Source organism: Coffea eugenioides, chromosome 2, assembly GCF_003713205.1.
Source record: "Coffea eugenioides isolate CCC68of chromosome 2, Ceug_1.0, whole genome shotgun sequence".
In the NCBI taxonomy this organism is placed as follows: Eukaryota; Viridiplantae; Streptophyta; class Magnoliopsida; order Gentianales; family Rubiaceae; genus Coffea; species Coffea eugenioides.
This window is the reverse complement of record NC_040036.1, coordinates 20,566,792-20,587,240: the sequence shown is the minus strand read 5'-3', so window position 1 is coordinate 20,587,240 and position 20,449 is coordinate 20,566,792. Positions and strand designations below refer to the sequence as shown.

Genomic DNA, 20,449 nt, shown 5'->3' with positions numbered 1-20,449 from the left:
TATGTATGTATGTATAATTCAGGTATAAATATGGCTAGTACGTGTGTAGAACAAGATTAGCTGCATGTATGTAATAGTAGCTGTAGTTTCCCAGAGTTTTTGAACAGATTAGCTGTCAAGTTCCCCGGCATAATCACAATAAAAGCTCATCCACTACTGGTAATTGAGTTTCAACTGCGTGCATATGATGGCTCATATTTTGATCTTGCACCCTGGTGTCTGTTGACAAATTTATGTCCTTCCTTCTTTATTTATTACACTTTTTTGGTTACCATTAATTATTCTCCACGAGCGAGAGTATAGGAAGAAGGTGACATTAAAGATATATAATAACTGAATAGCTTCACGGATTATCATCAGACTTTTCCTTCAAAACCCTTCAGATTGGCTTGATCAAGAAAGAATATGCAGTAACACTTTTGGCAAATTAGAGAAACTAGAGAAGACTTTTAATTTCTAGGTGGGAAATGGCGTGAAAAGAAGACCCTCAAATTTACAACTTATTAATTTCTATGATTTTTACGCTTTTATTGCTCTTCTATACACACTATACATACCAGATCCACGGATAGATATAATATATAGCATTACTAGTACTTTTCCTAACTACTATACTTATGTACGTATTACTACTTTAGTTACTAGTATAGGTCCCCCCCCTCTCTCTCTCTCTCTCTCTCTATATATATAATATATATATATATATATATAATTAAAGTAGTGCCATCCAATGAGATCAAGTGTGGCGTCACTAATTATCTGAAGGTTTCGTAATTTATTTTAATATTAAGACTTGTGTAGGGGTGTCACGTAGCCAAGCGATAATAATCCTATATTATTATACGTGACCTTACGGGGAACTAAGATAATTTATTTCTATATTATTGTAGAGGGACTTCAACGAAGATACACTAGGAAAAGTGAGACGGCTCGCCGCATTAGACCAGAAATACTTTTTTCCAATCGATAAAGCAAAGACATGCTAGAAATGAATAATTGCAAAGTACACAAGAAGTGCAAAGCCATTCTTATGATCCCAGAGTACAAATAATATATTTGATTGAAATACTTCTTTGTCCAGTTGGTGATGAGAATAATGCACAGTATTGCATCAAAATGGTAAGACGGAATACTAGCATAATGCAAAATGTCGATTCGTGTCGAAATTTTTTTTGCTATTCTCGAGAAAAAGTAAAAGTTTTTCTTTGCACTTACTTGTACGTTATAACTACTTGTTCGATAAAATTTAAGTTAATCTAGAGATACTCAATACTCAGGGTTCAATAGTAATAAACTATGCGCACATGAACTCAGCGTTTTTTTTTTTTTCAAAACGAACATGAGCCATACTTCCCGTACACGAAAATGACAGATAAATTACGAGATCGCAGAGTCTCCAAAGCATTTCTGGCCGTGAAAGGCAATTATCAGGAGCTGCTACAGAACATGGGCAAATATTAGAGGAAACCAATAGAGATAACACTCACCACATGTAATAACCCCAAAAACAATTGGAGTGTTTGGATAGAGTATTATTTGAAATAATTACAATAATACTTTGTGTGATATGAGATAAATAAATAATTAAAAATATAAAAAAATTTAAAAAATATTTATGACGCAAACAAAATATTGCTATTTGACAAAATTTAGCTATCCAAGTATTTCGAAGCAGTTTTGGCAATTTGCACCACAAGACAAACTCTTCAAAGACATTCACTTGTACCTCAGTAAAAACGCGATAGAAAAAGGTAAAGAGGACGAAACATTTCAAACAAACTCCGATGGTACAGCTTAATGTATTGCTTGATCGTCAGCCAAAAACTGAGAATTTTTTTTTTCCTTTGTAGGAGCAAAAAAAATTAATAATTACAAAATAAATCATGAACAAAAAGACCTGCTCCTCTTCACCTGATATTCCATTTTGACTCTAAGCGACCAATCACTGGAAAACGATAAACAAACAAGACCAACAGTGACGGAAGGTAGAGAACATGGGAAGGATAGGTATTCTTTTGTGTCGTCAGAGGAACCATTTTCAAAAACTGATTCTATAGTCAAAGACTTGTAGGTTCCACAGGATGCCAGCCACAATTCTCAGGAAGGAGAACCACAAGGAAACAAGAAGAGGTTCAAAGAACCAAAAAGTTTACACTTAAAGGTAATCTGAGATCTTGATCCACCATCACAACCCTAGAAGAAGATTATCGCTGCTCATCATCAGGTAGCTCCTCCCCAAAACTTCGTTGTGCAAGCCTGTAGTACAGAATTCCCATTGTTGCCATGCAGGCCCTGCACAAAGGAGGAAAACGTGGTCTTGTCATGGTTAAAAAATAGCGATAAAAGTGAATAAAATGCCGCAATCTATTAGTGATCCAAGAACTTAAAATGCATATCAAGTGCCAGGCTACGAGAGGACCAATGAGAGACCAGGTTCTACAGTCTGTCAACTAAACTATGGCAGCAAAATCTTACTATAGATCAAAGCCTTTGGGCAGGCTACCCTGTTCCGTGTTAGTACACTCATGCAGAGTGCCTCAACCACTATCCTACAATTGCACCACGTCAACTTTACCCTTTACTGCTCAACTTGTCACCCTAAATCAAATACTTGTGAAACTTTACGACATGTACATGTACTCCCTTTTCCAGTCTAAGACAAGCTTCTGACTCAAATTATGGGGAACTGAATTGAGGGGTTGAGGCCATCTCAGTGAAACATTAATTCTCTGGTTAGTATTTTGAAGTACTCACCAACTCCATCATTTATCTCCTATTACCACTTTAAAGTTCCAATGAAAGTGTTGTCCTTTATCTCGAAGGGAATAAAACCATTACAGTCCAGCAATGATTTGCTAAAAAATTCCGAGACAATTAAATAGTACTTAGGAAACTTTACATGATAGCTATGATGAGGAGGAGTTTTCTCGGATCCATCCTCGAGGACTTGTGATGTCTTGTGCGACCTTCTGGAATATCATCTAGATTCGATGCATCTTTCCTTGGTGGTGCAGTCACTGGTAAAGTTGGTAATGCACTTGACCAGAAAGGTAGCAATGACCTAAAAAACTTATGGCGAAAGTTTCCTGTGATTGAGAGACATTAGTTTTAACCTTCAGGTTCCCATCAGCATATCTCCACCAAATCATAAGCTTCAACTATGTACATGTTTCAGATTAAAAAAGAGGAAAAAAAAATTTACCTTAACCAATTGTTCATACCATAGTAAAGCAAAAATAAATAAGACTGCACTTCATTGCGTTACTCAATACTCAAACCCACAAATATACAAAGCAAGGAAGAAAATTCTCAACCTGCCAGGATAATAAATGCTTCACTGTCACACCGTTAACTGAAAATATCATTACTCACCCCTTCGTGTGTACTTTTTGAGATTTCCATCTTCATCATCAGCATAATATGAAATTTCAGAATTTTGCCTTTCAACCTGAGCTGCAGTCTTTCGGGTTGTAGCACCAGCCTAACATAAGATAGCACATATGAGAAGCAAAAAATGTATCATGATATGTAAAAATCGGGCAAAAAGCAAAACACTCTTACCCCAGGTGGACTTGAACTTTTCATTAGAGTGGATTCGTGATTAGATAGAGGAGGAGACGCTGAACTAGGGTCCTCAATCTCCACAATGTCCACAATTTCAGAATCTTTGCCAACTGAAGGCGTCAAGCCTGCAGCATATTCTTTCTTGCCCATTGTTATTAATGGATCTGAGGCAAAAGCAGGGGGAGGACTCCGGGACTCAGTTGCAGGCAATGAAACTGGATGGTTTCCAAACAAGTTCTTCTCCAAACCAGTCTGCATGAAACCATAGAAAATTCAATAACTCCAAATGCCATTCTTCTATTATGACCCCTAGCACAAATAAACAACATTATGTTTCAGGAATGAGTGGAAAGCAAAAGTGAGCTCGTCTACCTTAAAGACACACTAAGATGCAAAAAAGAAGAAGATTTTTCTGCCTACAGTATGATTAGGTGCAAGTTCTTACAGCAATTTGACAAGGAGAAACCTAGATGCTTAGCTTCAGCCTATTACAACAGTAAATTCAATCTAAGAGCCATGATTTTTGAAATATAGAAACTGAATAGGTAATTATGTACCTATTTCACAACTTCATAAGGTCAAAAGTAGAGGATGACAACATATCGCATTCTTACTGATAGCTTTAAAAAATGTTGCATTAAAGAAGCACATATCTAGGGTAAGATCAAAATGCATCAAAAATTTTTCTGATCAACCACGAGTCCCGTGTGGATTAAGCACATTAAACATAGGCCCATCTTCTCTCCAAAACAACATTATAATGTCTAAAATTTACATTTTTAGTCAGACTTTTAAAAAAAAACATTTTCATTCAATAAAAGCACCAAAATGGTTCCTTAAGATTGTAACTGTCCCTCTCCCCAACAAAATCCATGGCTTCTGTATCCAGGTCAAAAGGTAATATTTTACTTTTTAATTCCACCCCACCCTGAAAAAAATAAATAAATAAAGATTAGAGATCTATGAGCATTTGGATTGCCTGACATGCCTTTCTCAGCTTTCACATCTACCTCTTTTTTTACTCGGTCAAAACACTTTGGTTGTGGGTTATTCACCCAAAACTCAATACGCTCAAGGCCCAAATGTCTAACCAAAATTAATCAACAAGGGAAGAAAAAAAGACTGAGTTATATAAACTCAATTGTCTCAGTCATCAATCTGCAACCACAAAATGAAAGAGAAAACATGCAAAATAGTTCCCCTTCAAAGAACAAAATTGCCTTCAGAAATCAATGTACTATACAGTTGTCTTCTGCTACTTGGATTTTAATATGTATCATCAGCTTGATACAATTTCTCACGGCAGATAAGTTCTCTTAACTCCTCCAACCCTTCAAAGATGGAGCTAGAGGTTGTTAAGAAACTTTTTCCACAATTAAGTATCCAAACACAAAAATTATCCACTAACACATCTTCATGCACATTTACGCAGCACAAAGGGAAACAAGTCATACAAAATTTTCAATCTCTTAACGCATACTTTGTTTCTGCTATAACCAAGTAACTAGCATTCTAGGCATGCATATCTGAAAGTACCCAATCCACAGCCTTCCCCCTCCCCCCCCCCAACAAAAAAAAAAAACACTAAACACCACCCCCAACACATTCACACACAGAAAGGCAGAGCAGTTTCTTGGTATAATTTAGTGGAAATCAAGTTTTAACCTGCATAATAGCTTCTTTAAGCTTTGAGTGAAGAAGAGATGCCGAATCTTTCACATTTTTAGGAGGCCATATCTGCAGCACCAAAGTGCATGAAAAGATCAGTAGATGGTACACACAAAATGAACAGAGTCTGTTATAATGCTTTTTCTGTGACCCACACATTGACCCCAGAATAAAATAAACATTTTTCTTTTGCTGGTATCAAAGAATCAGAAGACAGAAAATGGTTACGCAGCTGCAATACACCCTGTCCAAAGACTGGTGTCATAAGATTTTCAGCAGCAGAGGCAATAAATCCTAGAATGATACTGCAATGAAATTAACATTGAACCTATCTTCTCAAATCCTTGGTCCTAACTCCTAAGTGGTATGATTTGGCAAATTTCACATCTTAGATAATGTTAAGAAATTCCCATCACAAGGGTGTAATAACTTATATTTTTCAAAATCTTTAAATTAAATTAGTATGTTGCCTAATGTTTCGTCACTTCCATTTGACAAGGATAATCTCTTAAAAATTTTTACTTTATAATCAACCAAAATTCATATTCATGCTCCTTGTGCTCACCCTGCATCCGCTTTACATGCATCCAACACCACAAAGCTTGAGGACAGCTTCCAAATGAACACAATGCAGAACTGAATTAATCAATGTAGGAATAAATATGCACGTCTATCTGCTAACAAAATAATCAATTTAGTTATAAATATGTACGTCTATCAGCTAACAAAATAATTTCTACCAAAATTAATCAACAATAGCTAAGCAATGAAAATGATTTAGTACCAAGATGTGTCCCACATGCAAAAAAGAAAAAAAAGTATCCCACATATAATCATATGGTAAGCAGTAAAAAGTTAGGACATAGCTTTCAAGTGAGCTCAAGCATCACGTGCAGCAGTAGGAATATCATAAGCAGGCAACTTTCAGACTAGATTCCTTCACTTAAAAAAGTAAATGAAAAAAAAAAATCTAGGGCCATTCGGGTCCATGCAATATGCAAAGCTCCATTTTATACGTCACAATGCAAAGCAAACAACAAAATGTAAACCTCTTGTTAACACCCATAAGACAATGATCAAAAACTACCATTACATGCAAAATCTGAAATTTCTCAATACTTTCAATATTTCAGTTTTTGACATCGATGTTGCATACAGAAGGAAAAGCTTTAGAAAATTTTGAAGAGTATAGACATACCGAAGTTGAGCACGCTGGACAAGCATATCCAGCAGGAGCTGTGTGAGGGGGAAACCCTTTAATATGCGAAAGCAAGCAGCTTGTGTGTATAACATCTAGATAAGGCAATCATGTTAACAGCATGTACAGAAACCTTTCCAAGATCCCAATCCAAAGAAAACAGGATAGAAGTAAATTTAATTGCATGAAGACATACGCAGGCAACCCAATCGAGTAGTTTGAGAGTCAGTTCCATCTTCAAGGACAGTATGACAAAGGCAGCATGTTGGAGGCCAATCATATTCTCCATCTATTACCCAATCTGAGTAGGTACGGACCTGAAGTAGAAATACACATATATGGTTTATAAGCATGGGTGAATGCCAGGAGAAGAAGGGAAGTCACCACAGAATTGCATCAGTAATTCTGAAATAAAATTGGAAGATATATAGGCAGTAAGAAATGCATATCATCAAATTTGAAACGACAGTGTGCCTCAAATTCCCCGCATATTGGGCTATGGTACACAAAAAACATGCCTCAACAACATTTTGTTACTTCACATATATGAGCACCACATGTCTTCCTCAATGCATGTTGTAGCCCAGACAATGATTCATCACCTTTAAAATTTAACAACTGTGTACGAAGCACCGTTGTCCTCTATCAAATTGAAAGGGTATACTGAACCCACAATTTAGTATTAAAATAAGATTTCCCAAAACCGTTCCAGATTCTCCATTTATATGAAATATTTCAAAGCTGAACATCACAATTAAAAAAAATATTATTGAACAGTAGGAGAATTCTCCAATAGCATTACCTAGTTAGACTAGGAAACTGGTAATTACACCAATGAGAAATATAAATTGACCGAAAAGCAATAATTCTTACAGAACCATGAGACATAGAACTGGACTAATACCAAGCATAGAGTTTGCAGAAATAAATAAAAATAAACGAGCCAGATTTTATTACAATAATTCAAAATCATACCACGCATATCTGATGCTCGGGAAAGCATATACACTCTCCACAAACAGGAACCTTGTGCACAAAACAGTATAATTTAGTCGCCTAGAAACAAGAGAAGAATCACAACTGGTTAGCACAAAGAAAAATGTCCAAAGAATTGTAAGCGGAAGCAATATAGTATAATGTACCTAGAGAAACCACTGTCCCCCGAACAAAAAAAAAGGAAAAAAGAAAAGGATTTTGCACAATTGATTTCATGACGAATAACTAGGAGCTAACAAATAAATCCCTATCCATCCAATAAAGCAAAGCAGAAAATTCTAGGCACTGAATTTTACGAAGAATGTCTTCCAAATCATCAATTGAAAAACCGATCTGATCTAAAATGGGAGAATTAATGTAAATGAGAGAGGTTGAAATATAAAATAGGGAGCGGTGTGAGTACCTTGCGGCATTTACAGACCACCATTGCATGGACTGTAGAGGCTGTGATATATATAAATTCGAGATCGCAAAATTGAGGACTGAATTTGGGGAAGGGGGATTCGATTGGGAAATTCTAGGGTTTTAGCTTGAGCATAAATCAAATATGTCCGAAAATTTCAGCTCAAGAGTGGGAAAACTTAAAAGAACCGAATGGTGTTTTAGCCTTTAATCGGGATTGGCAAGCGATGATGCTCGGTGGTAGGATGTGACCAGTGAAATGTAAAAACATGGGAGTAAATCAGAAACGTTTACTTCCAAGGTGTGATTATTAGTATTACTGCGTTAAACGGTGATGGAGCGTGTGTACTGAGGTATGGCCTATGGGGTGGCGCGGTGGCTATTGTACTGGATCCGTTTCAGTTTAATGCTGAGGCTGAGAGAGCGAGTGGAGTTTGGATCGTCTAATGTGTCGACCACCTGGCAGCTGCTATTTTTTCTCTTCTTTGTTGCTCCGGACAGAAGCGAGAGACAAGTGTTGGTGAACAATGGGCTGAGCCTGAGGGTTGGTTTGGGCTTGTTTGTGGGCGCTCATTGCCATCCACCTGGATAAAAGTGACTAAAATGAGCTACTACATAGCCACCGTAGCTTGCTCACTGGTTTAAGGCCTTGCCAATCTAGGAGGTGGTGCTAGCCCAACCTATGTAAATTGCTACTCTATAATACAATTTTGACGTTTGAACCCCAAAAAAAAAAAAAATTTACCATTACTCCGGCCCTTGAGTCTGGTTAGATGACCATTTACACATTAAGGTACGATAGAATATTCTATATATAAAAGAAAAGCTTCATTAAAACTTTTTTTATGTCTCATTTCTATGTAGTTATTGAACAGGAAAAAAAAAAGAGAACAGAAAGAAAAGCTCCTTGGAAAATATTATCCATTTATTACTTTCCCTAAGTTGTTGTCCAGTTGGAAATACCTATTATTACTTGGAAATATTACCCATTCATTACTTTTCAATTTTTTTAAAATCTAATACAAGTTACCTTGTAGTATTATCATATTTAACTCACTTTCGTTATTTTGAAATACACATGCTGCAATTAAAAGAAAAAAAAATATTAAATATAAAGTTCATCGTCCACAAGTAGAGAGGTATGAGTAGAAGTATACCTTCAACAAAGTCAATTAAACTTGTGCGTGAAAAATATTATAACACCTGAGACTTGAGAGTTTCTTTGTTTACAAATCATTAATTTCACTAAGCAATTTTTTCTCCTTATACTACTATTTTGCTGTAGCAATCTATAGTTTTGTAACTCATGGGACTAAATTGGAATTTTATTTTTTAAAACTCCAGTGAAATAGGACTAAATTAGATTTGATTTGGATTTGGTGGCATACATTGGGGAATTTATTTGATTAGACAAAAATATGGGGACGGCAAGACGAGAAATGTGTATTTTGAGAGGGGCATGTCGTAATTAAACCTCAACTAAAGATTCAAACAGTAGCATTTAGTACCAACAAACAAGAATCAAGTGTTTGAATTTAAAGTTTTAAGCTACGCCTTACCGCAAAGAATCACACTTCAAGACTACGACTACTACCAACACCAACGCCAGCTGCCGCAGCAGCAGCGAGCATCAATTTTCAAAAACTCTTCCCCCCAATTTTCTCCTTCTCTTTGTAACGTTCTGGACTTCTTACCTGTATCCCTCCCTCTCTATCTCTCTCTCTCTCTCTCTCTCTCTCTCACACGCACTCTCCGTCTGGAACCCTAACCACCGCCAGAAATGACGGCGCCGCCGCAGGTCACCACAGGAAGGGAGCTGTCGAGTCCTCCGGCTGACGGTATAACAAACCTTCGCTTCTCTACTCACAGTGATCACCTCCTTGTTTCTTCTTGGGATAAGGTAATTTCTTCATGACCGAAGCTTCGGTCTTTTAAATTGACAACAAGCTTGATAAATTGTTGTAGTTAGATCTGAAATTGTGTTTGCTGTTTTATTTTGTGATGCACTGCAATTAATCAGAGCGTTCGGTTGTATGATGCGAGTGCCAATGCTGTGAGAGGAGAGTTCATGCACGGAGGTGCTGTACTTGACTGCTGCTTCCACGATGACTCCTCCGGCTTTAGTGCCGGTGCCGACAACACCGTGAGAAGGTAATTCTATTATCGTTGAATCATTAGTAAATTTTAAGCTTTATGTTCAAAATGCTTTTCTTTGTGAATTGCAATTTGATGTTCCGATATTCTCCGAATATGATTTTTTTCCCCTACTTTTAAAGCATTTGTTAGTTACATTCGATTATGATTTTCCATTGTAGGAAAACGAAGTGCAGTTTTCGTTTTGGAGTACGTTCCTTATCAGATAGCCAGGCCATTGTGTTTTAAAGAGTCTCTTCTCACAGTTTAGTTCTCAGCCTTAAAAAAAAAATTCGAATTCAAATATTTCTTAACTGTAGTATATTTTCTATATTTCAGTGTTTTATGTGTAAAGAAAGCTTTCCAATGTGAAACAGTCAACTATTTATTTACATGATTTCTGTTTATTATTTGTGGATGCTACAATTTTTTTGGCTTAGGAACCTCTGAGGCCCAATTGAAGTCAATCTTGAAGTACAGAGACGAATTTTGTTTTTATTTTTTTAATTGAATGGAGACTTTGCTGTCTGTGGAGATAATTTTTACATTTTGATTGCCCAGGCTCGTGTTCAACTACGGCAGGGAGGATATTTTGGGAAGACATGATGCACCTGTTCGTTGTGTTGAATACTCATCTGCAACTGGTTGGACTTCATAATGACAACTCTTTTTCTGTTTGTGCTAACCCTGTTTATTGTACCCCCAAAAAGGGAAAAAAAACTCTTCCTAGTTATGTGCCTTTTTATCAAGTTAATTATGCATTATAATGTAATTTTATGTGAGCATATGTTTGATCAGACTTCTTCATTGGTTTCTGGTGCTGCTGCTTCTCCTTAACTCTGTCATCTTTTCCCCTGCTTATCTGACACGCTGTCTATCTTAAACTTCATAATGTTAGGGTAGATCCTATATTCTTTTGCATAGTCCAACCTTCCTAAGATTCAACTTATGACCTTTCCTTCTTTAGTCTTATGATGTGTGTGAGTCGCATGCACTTAATTCCAGTCCCCACCCATGATCGTTAGTAGAAGGTTCTTTCATGCTTACTGCTTTTTGATGGTTTTCTGGAAAACCTCTGTGAAAGAGATGCTGATTTAGGGTCAGATAAGTACCTATATCAATGTTCTCCAAGTGTTTATAAATTATAACATCTGCAATTTCTTTTATTGTTCTAAATATTTATCCTGCTTATAAGCAATCAATGGTTATAGTTTATAGTTTTTTATTATACTGTGATTCCTCTAGTTCTGGTTAATTTCTATTTGTCCATGCATTTGCCCAAGTTGAAACATGTCTTCAATTATCATCGTTTTAAGAAAAAATGGTTTCTCAAGCAATCTTACAGTGATAAATTTAAGATGATGGCATAATTATGCCTAGATTTCCTGTGAAAATTGTTGAGAGCTAAATCCTTTTATGGCATGAAGTGAAATCATGCATGCAAGATCCATTTTTCATCTCAGCATGTGGAAATGATAACTTCAACACTATAATTCCATAAAGTTTTTTTCCAGCTGAAGGAATCTGTTGGATTTTTTTATTGGAGGAATATTTTGAACTACTTACTTAACAACCAAGGAAATAAGCATCTAAATTATGATAGAATTGATGTTTTGTTGTTATATTTGATTGCATTTGGCTTAAAATTCAGGACCTTTGACTTAAAATGATTGGTTCTAGCACAATCTTCTTGCTTGCGTATTTGAAGTAATTACCGGTTGTCATGATTATAGGACAAGTCATTACTGGAAGTTGGGACAAAACATTGAAGTGCTGGGATCCTAGAGGTGCAAGTGGGCAGGACCGCACTTTACTTGGAACATATACCCAACCTGAGCGTGTTTATTCACTCTCTCTTGTTGGCAATCGCTTAGTTGTAGCAACTGCTGGGAGACATGTAAATGTCTATGATTTGCGGAATATGTCTCAACCTGAACAGAGGAGGGAATCCTCATTGAAGTACCAAACAAGATGCGTTCGTTGTTACCCCAATGGAACTGGTATCTAATTATATATTAAACCTGTTATATAAACAACTTTTTTCTTCTATGTGGCTGCAGTGGGTGGCAGATGCTTATCCATTGTTGGTGGAGGGTGGGTTGGGTGTTACAATCTAATTGGATTTAGTCTGCAATTCTTACTGTTTAAAAAGAGTAAGCATTTCTGACAAGAAATAGGCAGTTTTAATCTCCACAAAAAATGTAATAAATATATACTTGCCTGTGGTTTCAACGTGCCTGCATTTAGAAATATGTACCCAGGGGTAAACCAGAAAAAGAAGGGATAGCTACTAACCAAAGTGGAAGAAATTTTAAAACCTGAAGGTGTTTGGAATTTCTTGTTTGTGGGAAACTACTGGTGTGAACTCTCTTCATTTCTTCGAATTACGGTTACTTATATAGTTGAAGCTTCGGGTTAAATTAACCATGGAAAGTTGTTACAATCATTTAGTGCTCCATAGATAAGAAAGGAAACATTAGACACTAAAAGGTATAACAGAAAAAACTTGTATCTCAGTTCTGAAGGTCCCTGTTCAACGAAGTGTTATGGCATTTGTATGTGATATTGCCATTCTGTTGAGTAAAAACCAGTGTGACTACATGTGGTATACAATAATACCCTCTGCCATGTGATCAATCACCTGTACCTCCTTATTAAGAATCATTAGGATGGTTTGCTTCTGAATACTTGTTGACTACATATTATAACATTTTGTGATTTCTGTTCATAATTAGTTTATGCGTTTTTCTTTTTCACGTTGTGACTTTTGAAGAACAAATGATGTCAAACATCAGCATATTGCACAAGTAAACATGATTAACGGTTTTCATCCAGTTCATGATGTATTTTATAATTCTTTGGTTTCCAACCACTTGTCGTCAATGAGGAGAAGTGTGGCAGATTCTATTTCCATTGATTGCCCAGCTTTTTTGGCTGAAGGTGGTCTGTGTGGGATGGATATGATGGATGCCTTACTCATCTGAGTGTCTTGACCTGAATTCTTAGTTCTCCAATAATGTCTTTGTGGATTTTCTGACAACTTATGATACTTCTGAACTTAAGTCCTATTGTAACTTACCTGGTGCAGATTTGGTCTGTAACAAGTGATGCCTCATACCCACACAATTTAAGTACTCCGTGTTGTGTTGAGCTTTGTGCTTATATAACACAAATGACCAGAATGAAGTGGTCGCACTTTTCTTGCCTAATAATGAATGTCTGAATAATAAGTAGGAAGTTGACTTTATTTGAGATAGGCAGTCTTAAGAAATGATTTTATTGTAACTTTCCACTTCTTTTAGCTTGTTGACCTTATTTTCATGCAACTCTCAGTTTGTCATCTTGTTTAACCGAATTGCAATTTGCAGGTTATGCTCTTAGCTCTGTGGAAGGTCGGGTTGCAATGGAATTTTTTGATCTGTCGGAGGCTGGTCAGTCCAAAAAGTATGTATGAGCTCCATGACATTTATATTGTATTTATATGTCACTGAACATATCGATTGCTGCCAGCGAGTTAATTTGATCTGCACAATTTGACTTGAAAACTAGAAAGATACCTTCCTGATTCAACTGCCTATCACCTGCTTGCATTTCTCCTAAACATTACTTGTTAGAGAATGAGACATAGTGCAATGACATTGACATGTGTGTAATTCATTATGATTTGGCGGATTAAAACTTCTACTGGCAATTTGAATACTGAATGAGTAAGTTTCTCATATCAAGAATTCAGCGAGAATGAAACAGGCAGACCTTGATAATTGTCTACTGCATGATGGTTTATATGTGAAGGTATGCGTTCAAATGTCATCGGAAATCTGAAGCTGGAAGGGACATTGTCTACCCCGTGAATTCAATTGCATTTCATCCCATGTAAGTGCTGCATATACATTTATCCACAATGAAGAGATTAGTGTCCAGCAGTTATTTATTGGAATTTGGCTACTTTGGCCTTTTTGTGTCTTTCAAGTTTTGTTAAGAAGGAAAATCAATGCCAAGGTTCATCACTGGCAGAGCTATCTTTTCTTGATTTATTATATGTTGAATGATTGAGTTGGATCTATTACAATTTTCTATAGATTGAATATCTTCAGTCTCTTCCCGAAATCTGTCTCAAAACTGATTTCAATTTGCAGCTATGGTACATTTGCTACTGGGGGTTGTGATGGTTATGTCAATGTGTGGGATGGAAACAACAAAAAAAGGCTGTATCAGGTATTTTTCCCACACTGAATTTGAAATGTCTTCAACTTCACGATGGCAATGCTCACTTTAGTACTAACATTTATGTTTTTCTTTATTTTCTTCACTCTCATTCAACTTACAGTACTCAAAATACCCAACAAGCATCGCAGCCTTGTCATTCAGCAGAGATGGGAAGCTCTTGGCTGTTGCATCGAGTTATACATATGAAGAGGGAGATAAACCGTAAGAATCTATGTCTCTGTCTCTGTCTCTCTCTCTCTGTTTGGCTTTTGTGTAACCTCCATTGCCTTTATCTTTTGCAGTCATGAACCAGATGCCATATTTGTCCGCAGTGTTAATGAAGTCGAAATCAAGCCAAAACCAAAAGTGTTACCCAACCCATCTACTTGAAGGATATGATATTCCCAAGAACTAAGAGGGTAGGTCTGTCAACCAGGTGGCAGTCTGGATATAAAAGTTTGTATTTTACCGGAACAACTCTTCACTTGTGCATCATCTAAATGCAAGTAATATTTCACTTCTTTCTTGGACTGACAGAGGCCTTTGCAGCCTAAAACGATGACTGTGAAGAGAGGAATCAGTAGGATTAATTTTGCCAGTACTATGGATATATTCAGTCGATCAATTGCCCCACTTATTGAGGTTTATGTTGTTACCCAACAAATAGTTACTTGATAGGAGGTCAGGAGAGTAAAATATCAGGAAAATTCGGAAAAGCTGTTAAAGAGGAAATTGATTCTGGGCTCTCAGTTGATAATAGAACAACGTCTGTATGTTCGACGCATTACTGAAACTAAAAAGTTACATTGTCACATTTGAAGAGTATAAAATATCAGGGAAATTTGGAAAAGCTGAAAAAGCGGAAATTGATTCTGGCCTGTCAGCTGACGATAGAATGACATTAGAATGTTCCACACATCTCTGAAACTAAAAAGTTACATTATTGTCATTTGAGCAGTGCGGTGTGGTTAGGAAGCATTTTTTGTATTGTTATACTGAAGCTATAAACTATGCAATACCGCAACAGTGATCAATGATTGTATTCTATGAAGTCTGATTGCATTCGATGAAGTCTTCAAACCTAGTAATCATGAACCTCCGACCAAGTGAAGAAAATACGCCAAGGGTGCATAAGGCTGCCAAATAAAACATGTTTTTGAGTCGTTGCATTTACAAACATTTAAAGCACTTGACAACTGAATTTGAACGTTTAACCAAACAAAATGTCCAAGCTTGATAAATGACAAAAGTACACGTGTTATTGCCATTCTAAGGGGAGCTATTCTTCTTTAGAACACCTTATATAGTACAAAGTTTGTACAAAGGCACGACCATGGAGGGGATTGGGTGGCGTTCCATTCTCGAAGCTGCTGTAGTTCTATCACAGATTTAATAAATCCATCATGCACTATATGCAATCCGAACTACATAATCATATTTTCGTCGTGCAAAAACTCGGGACCACGGTGATCTTCAGGTCACCTAAGCCCAGAGTGAGCAGCTTGTGGCCCGGCTCCTGCTGTTCTTCTCATAGCTTTTGATTGGGCAAGCATTTCCTCATAGTTCTGTTTGTTGAAATCAACATCAAAAAATATTACTAGTAAAACCAGGTTGTGGTAGAAATGGGAGGAAAGCAACAGAATATGTCACTTCTTACCCGTTTGTCAAATGCAGCATCCCTCGAGTCAATGATCTTATCTGCAATGCCATAGTCAATTGCCTCTTGAGCTTGGAAGTATTTAGGACGCTGGACATCTTTCTCAATTTCTTCCTTCGGTTTTCCTATTCCTTTTGTTAAGAGCTCTATGTAGTACTCTGTATTTGCATCCAGTTCTTTGGCCTGATTGAAAGTATAATATAAAGTGTTCAGATTCATAGATGAGTGCAAATATATCAAGAGAAAGAAACTCACAAGCATGTGTATGAGAGAGAGAGAGAGAGAACCTTAATCCACATATCTATGACAGCTCCACTTGATCTGCTCACTTTAGGAAGATACAATTTTGCTACATGGCAAAATTAATACAGCAAGAATCAGGACCATGCAAAAGAGAATGATAGGAGAACAAATCACGTCTTTCATCAGTCCTTTCCTACAAATATAATTTCATCTCACCAATATTGTGTAAATAAAGAGCATGAAAAAATGCATGAGAATCCTTGACATGGTTTTCCAAGCATTATAAATATTGGGAGATTTTCTACAGAAGTGAGATTGCTAAATGAGGACATTTTTAGTGCCATCAGTAACTATACTTGCATGTTTCACACCTTTGAAAAAAAAAAAAAAAAAGAACACTGGCTTTTTCGAAGAAAAAAGGAGACTTGTTATTGAAGTATAATTGAGAGAACACCCAAACGCAATCAAATAGTTAAAACAACACTCAAAAGACAAAAGCAACAAAAGGAGATTGGACATGAGCAACACATAAAGATGTTTCTTTTATTAGATAAATATCAAACATTATTAACAAGGCCAACTAGAGGCTTGCCGTCAAAGTTATGATGAAATTGTTCGTAACTGCTATTATAAGATAGATACATCCCAAACACATGTCAGCATTCAGCAATATAAATGAAAATCGCCTAGCTTGCAATTCTGTATGAGCAAAATGGAACCAGGATTCTAAAGCAATTGAAAGCATGGTTTTTATTATATATCTTTATTTTTTCAAATTAATAAAAACAACAGATAAATAAACCGGTATCTCATTAAAGCATTCCTTTATGTTGTAATATAGCTCATCCCTTCTGTCTCTCACTCTAAGAAACCATGCGATCAACCTAATCAAATTAGATAAGACCGGCTACTCATTTTATGGTAAAAATATTGCAGTTAGAAAATTGGATCTTTCATACAATGGAAGTGCTATCGTCAATGATGAGCTGGTCCAAAGATGCATGCAGAAGATAACATTTTTGCATTGTCTAATAAAATGTGCAAAGGGAAACCAATCTAATGTATGAGATATTAGGTCTTACTGGAGCAATTTGGCTGTACAGCGCGATAGCCCTTTGTTCCAAGTGCTAAAAGCATTGCTGCTTGACCATATGCCATTCCACAGTTCACAGTATACACATCTGATTTGCAGTACTTTTTATAGGAAAAGAAAAAGGTGAAAATTAATTAGTAAAGATCAGATGCCTTCAACAAAGAAACCAAACAAAAACATCACATGTTTTAAGCTGTCATCAAATTTATAACCAAGGAAATAGTACAAATTTTGAAACTAGTAACAGAAAGCTGTCATGTCATCCCTTCCTCTGTTAACTATGTTCCTGTTTAGTCTTGATTTGAGAAAATAAACACAGTCAAAAACAGATCTGACCATTACACTGAAATCTATGTCAATGTTAATCAAGTAAAGAAACCAAGAGGCATAAATATAAAAAATTTCTTACAGCCATGGTATCCGCAATTGCATAAGCCTCAGTTTCAGAACCAACCGTCTCCATCTTCTCATTCTAAGCAAATGTGCAAAAGAAATTTTAGACAATATCATCCATAAACTTCCCAATTACCAAAAAGACCAGGTGAAATTAGTTAAAATTCGAAGCAGATATACAACTAAAAAACTACAATAAATAGAAATTACCTGCGTGCCAGACGAGTTTATGTACAGATATATAGGTTTAGATGGATTGTCATAATCCAACCACATAAATTGAGCAACAAGAAGCTCAGTTACAGCAGGGACAATCTGTAACAGTCAGAGTAAGGATAACTGAGAGACATCAGCAACACAGAGAAATATACACATTCTCAAAATAAATTTGCTCTCAAAAAGATGCAGTACCGGCATGCCCAAATAGACAATTCGAGCGTCCAAGAGCAAAGATGGCAAATCAGGAGGGGCAGTTCTTGGCCTCCCATATCCTCTAGCTCCTCCTCGATACATACTTACACTCATGCTATACTTTGAGGGACCTCTCTCATCCATGCCTGACATACTCCACATCCCACCATTATTCAGATAATTGCAGGCCGAAGAAATGCTCTCCTGTTAAAATTACCCATAAGATAGCTTAGATGAGAACCTTTAATGAGCAAAGCTAACACCCAGCACTAAGATTTTAGACCAATACATGCAAATAATCAACCAAAATAAGTACAATTACAGAATCTTTTAACAGTATTACAAATAACTATCTTAGCCAGTGTGGATCTCTTAATCAGCTTGATAATCAATCACAGATGATCATACAAAATAGTTAATACCTGTGTTACCCTTTCTGCCTGTCGACGTACTGGATTATCTTCTGTCATGAACATGTCCATCTGCGAGGGAGTAAGGCCGTAAAGATACTGAGGCGTGTTTTTGTAGTTATCCATTACTACAAAGGACAAGAAATAGTTAAAAGTAAGAAAACTGCACAATGCCAATATCCAATAGTAGTCAAAATACACGGAACCCCAAAACTTACAGCAAACTTTAAGTGGAAGTGTAAATAGAAGACTTGAAGAGCTAAATTAGTAAAATGAACAGCCAAGAGGAAAGCAGGAGTTATATTCATCCGCAAAATAGAAGCGGAATAAGAGGAAGATTGATGGTAAATTTTTTTTCTAAACTACTATACAATTTGTAAAGTGACAACTTCAACTAAACTTGACAACAGTCTCAAGTTGTAATCTGAGCTCATTCAAGTAGAAGCGTTGTCTTGTGGCTTGGTGAATTTCATCTGCTAAACTAAATCAGCAAAGATTGGAGGTCTTTTAGAACATGGTCCATGGTGGATTATGAAACAACTTAAGTGTCTATTATGATAAGTTCAACCACACCTTGGACATGCTTCATCCTTTTTCCTCATCAAAGCTTACTGTAAAGTTACAACAACCTTCAATACTCACAGAACATGGTCCACGACAAATTATGAAACAAATAAGTGATCGAATTCAACACAAAACAGATCTGTATTAAGGCACTACATTAAAGTGTTTTAGTAGCTAAATATATAAAATCATTTTATGCACGTATAGACAACATAGTTATCATGGATATCTTATTCATGGTCACATTTATGGAATTGGAGATCATCTAAAAACTCAAACATCTAAATATGCCCTGCATCCCTCCCCCTCTGCTACCAAAACAACCCCAAAAGGGGCAGACAGACACACACACATAGAAAAGAAAGAACCCCTTCCTGTCTTCTACTTTGGCTGCAAGGAGATGAAAATACTCTAAATATGGATAGAAAATTTTCAAAATTATTTTTTTAATGATGCACAGCATTTTAAATTATTACTCCTAAGTTCTTGCAAAGTTCTTGATAGTATTTGTGAACCATCTGCTATAGGTAACCCTTCTAAAAGAAGCTGGTCTTTGTACTTTATGGTTGTTATTAGATTCGATATGAATCCTGGCTTCTTTATAGTACTATTTTTCCCTTTCATAATGAAAAACCCTGTAATTAATACTTAATTCATAGACATCCAAATGCAGATAAAGTTTCAGTCATAGGAATTCTAGGTCCTCTGCTTCCTCTGAACGAGATACTATTAGGTAGAGCAGTATCAGTGTATATGCCTCTTCTCTTATCCCATGCGGTTCATTGGCTCACATCAACATGCCCAAACAACAGAAACAAATTCCCAACCACAATTCCAAAAACTTGACAGCTAAAGACTAGCATTATTTTGTACCTACCAAGCTAGTAAAAAATAACAAAAAATAAAACTGAGAATATTTAAAATTTTTCTCGGACTCTGAGATCAAATTAATTCTGCAACATGCAAAAGTATGAAAGAAACCAAATTTCAAACTTCGAAAAGCCCAACAAAAAACAATAGCAAGAAATGAAAATTGAGCAATAACTGTATAAACGGAAACTAATGAATAAATAGAAAACCATAGCCTATCCCTAGTAAGTGCTAGCCTTAATCACACAAAAGATAATAAGAAGAGGGGCTCACATCCATCTTTGAGATTTTCTTCCCTGAACTGTTTGGGTATATGGTCCAAGGACTTGGCCACGGGAGCCCTGTAGCAACATCTCCTAACAGAATTTGTCTTGGGTTTTCTTGGACTTGCAAATACGAGCTTCGGGTCCGGAAAAAAGGAAGATTTGCGGAGGCCAATGGAAGAACCCAAGTACTCCCTTTTGTCCAAAACGGTAGCTGTAGAGAGACGAGACAGAATAACTGAAGAAGAAGAAGCAGCAGCCATGGCTGATGACTGTAAGGCTCTTCCTATCTAAAAATTCGATTTTTTTTTTCTTTTTTGGTTGAAAACAACTCCAGAGGCCACTGTAAAACCAAAATCTCGATGGTAATGGAGTGCT

The 20,449-nt window shown here is 36.4% G+C and overlaps 3 protein-coding genes across 3 annotated transcripts; 1 reads left to right on the top strand and 2 right to left on the bottom strand.

The window, feature by feature from the left end:
- Positions 1-1,689: 1,689 nt before the first annotated feature.
- Positions 1,690-8,279, bottom strand: LOC113753850 (zinc finger protein-like 1 homolog). The gene is made up of 9 exons (XM_027298117.1): positions 7,830-8,279; positions 7,406-7,486; positions 6,627-6,747; positions 6,431-6,525; positions 5,230-5,301; positions 3,562-3,816; positions 3,373-3,481; positions 2,900-3,086; positions 1,690-2,292 (listed from the first exon to the last, which is right to left on the bottom strand). Exons 1-9 carry the CDS (start codon positions 7,851-7,853, stop codon positions 2,205-2,207), a joined length of 1,032 nt encoding a protein of 343 aa, XP_027153918.1. The 5' UTR covers positions 7,854-8,279; the 3' UTR covers positions 1,690-2,204.
- Positions 8,280-9,396: 1,117 nt separating this feature from the next.
- LOC113760546 (mitotic checkpoint protein BUB3.1) lies at positions 9,397-14,814 on the top strand. The gene is made up of 9 exons (XM_027303175.1): positions 9,397-9,728; positions 9,849-9,979; positions 10,523-10,605; positions 11,695-11,961; positions 13,330-13,405; positions 13,754-13,834; positions 14,098-14,176; positions 14,289-14,389; positions 14,470-14,814. The coding sequence occupies exons 1-9, from the start codon at positions 9,609-9,611 to the stop codon at positions 14,555-14,557; spliced, it is 1,026 nt and encodes a 341-aa protein (XP_027158976.1). The 5' UTR covers positions 9,397-9,608; the 3' UTR covers positions 14,558-14,814.
- Positions 14,815-15,274: 460 nt separating this feature from the next.
- Positions 15,275-20,449, bottom strand: LOC113760545 (ATP-dependent Clp protease proteolytic subunit-related protein 1, chloroplastic). Its single transcript, XM_027303174.1, has 9 exons — positions 20,082-20,449; positions 18,387-18,502; positions 17,965-18,168; positions 17,764-17,868; positions 17,570-17,632; positions 17,150-17,261; positions 16,112-16,173; positions 15,825-16,007; positions 15,275-15,732 (listed from the first exon to the last, which is right to left on the bottom strand). The coding sequence occupies exons 1-9, from the start codon at positions 20,332-20,334 to the stop codon at positions 15,646-15,648; spliced, it is 1,185 nt and encodes a 394-aa protein (XP_027158975.1). The 5' UTR covers positions 20,335-20,449; the 3' UTR covers positions 15,275-15,645.

Coding starts and splice junctions, on each gene's coding strand:
- LOC113753850 (XM_027298117.1), bottom strand. CDS start 7,853: ATGGTGGTCTGTAAATGCCGCAAG. Junction 6,526..6,626: donor TACTCGATTGGGTTGCCTGC/GTATGTCTTCAT, acceptor TGCCTTATCTAG/ATGTTATACACACAAGCTGC. Junction 2,293..2,899: donor CTCCTCATCATAGCTATCAT/GTAAAGTTTCCT, acceptor TCCTTTGTGCAG/GGCCTGCATGGCAACAATGG.
- LOC113760546 (XM_027303175.1), top strand. CDS start 9,609: ATGACGGCGCCGCCGCAGGTCACCACAGGAAGGGAGCTGTCGAGTCCT. Junction 9,729..9,848: donor TTGTTTCTTCTTGGGATAAG/GTAATTTCTTCA, acceptor GCAATTAATCAG/AGCGTTCGGTTGTATGATGC. Junction 14,390..14,469: donor TATGAAGAGGGAGATAAACC/GTAAGAATCTAT, acceptor TATCTTTTGCAG/TCATGAACCAGATGCCATAT.
- LOC113760545 (XM_027303174.1), bottom strand. CDS start 20,334: ATGGCTGCTGCTTCTTCTTCTTCAGTTATTCTGTCTCGTCTCTCTACA. Junction 17,262..17,569: donor CAATTGCGGATACCATGGCT/GTAAGAAATTTT, acceptor TCCTATAAAAAG/TACTGCAAATCAGATGTGTA. Junction 15,733..15,824: donor ATGCTGCATTTGACAAACGG/GTAAGAAGTGAC, acceptor TTCAACAAACAG/AACTATGAGGAAATGCTTGC.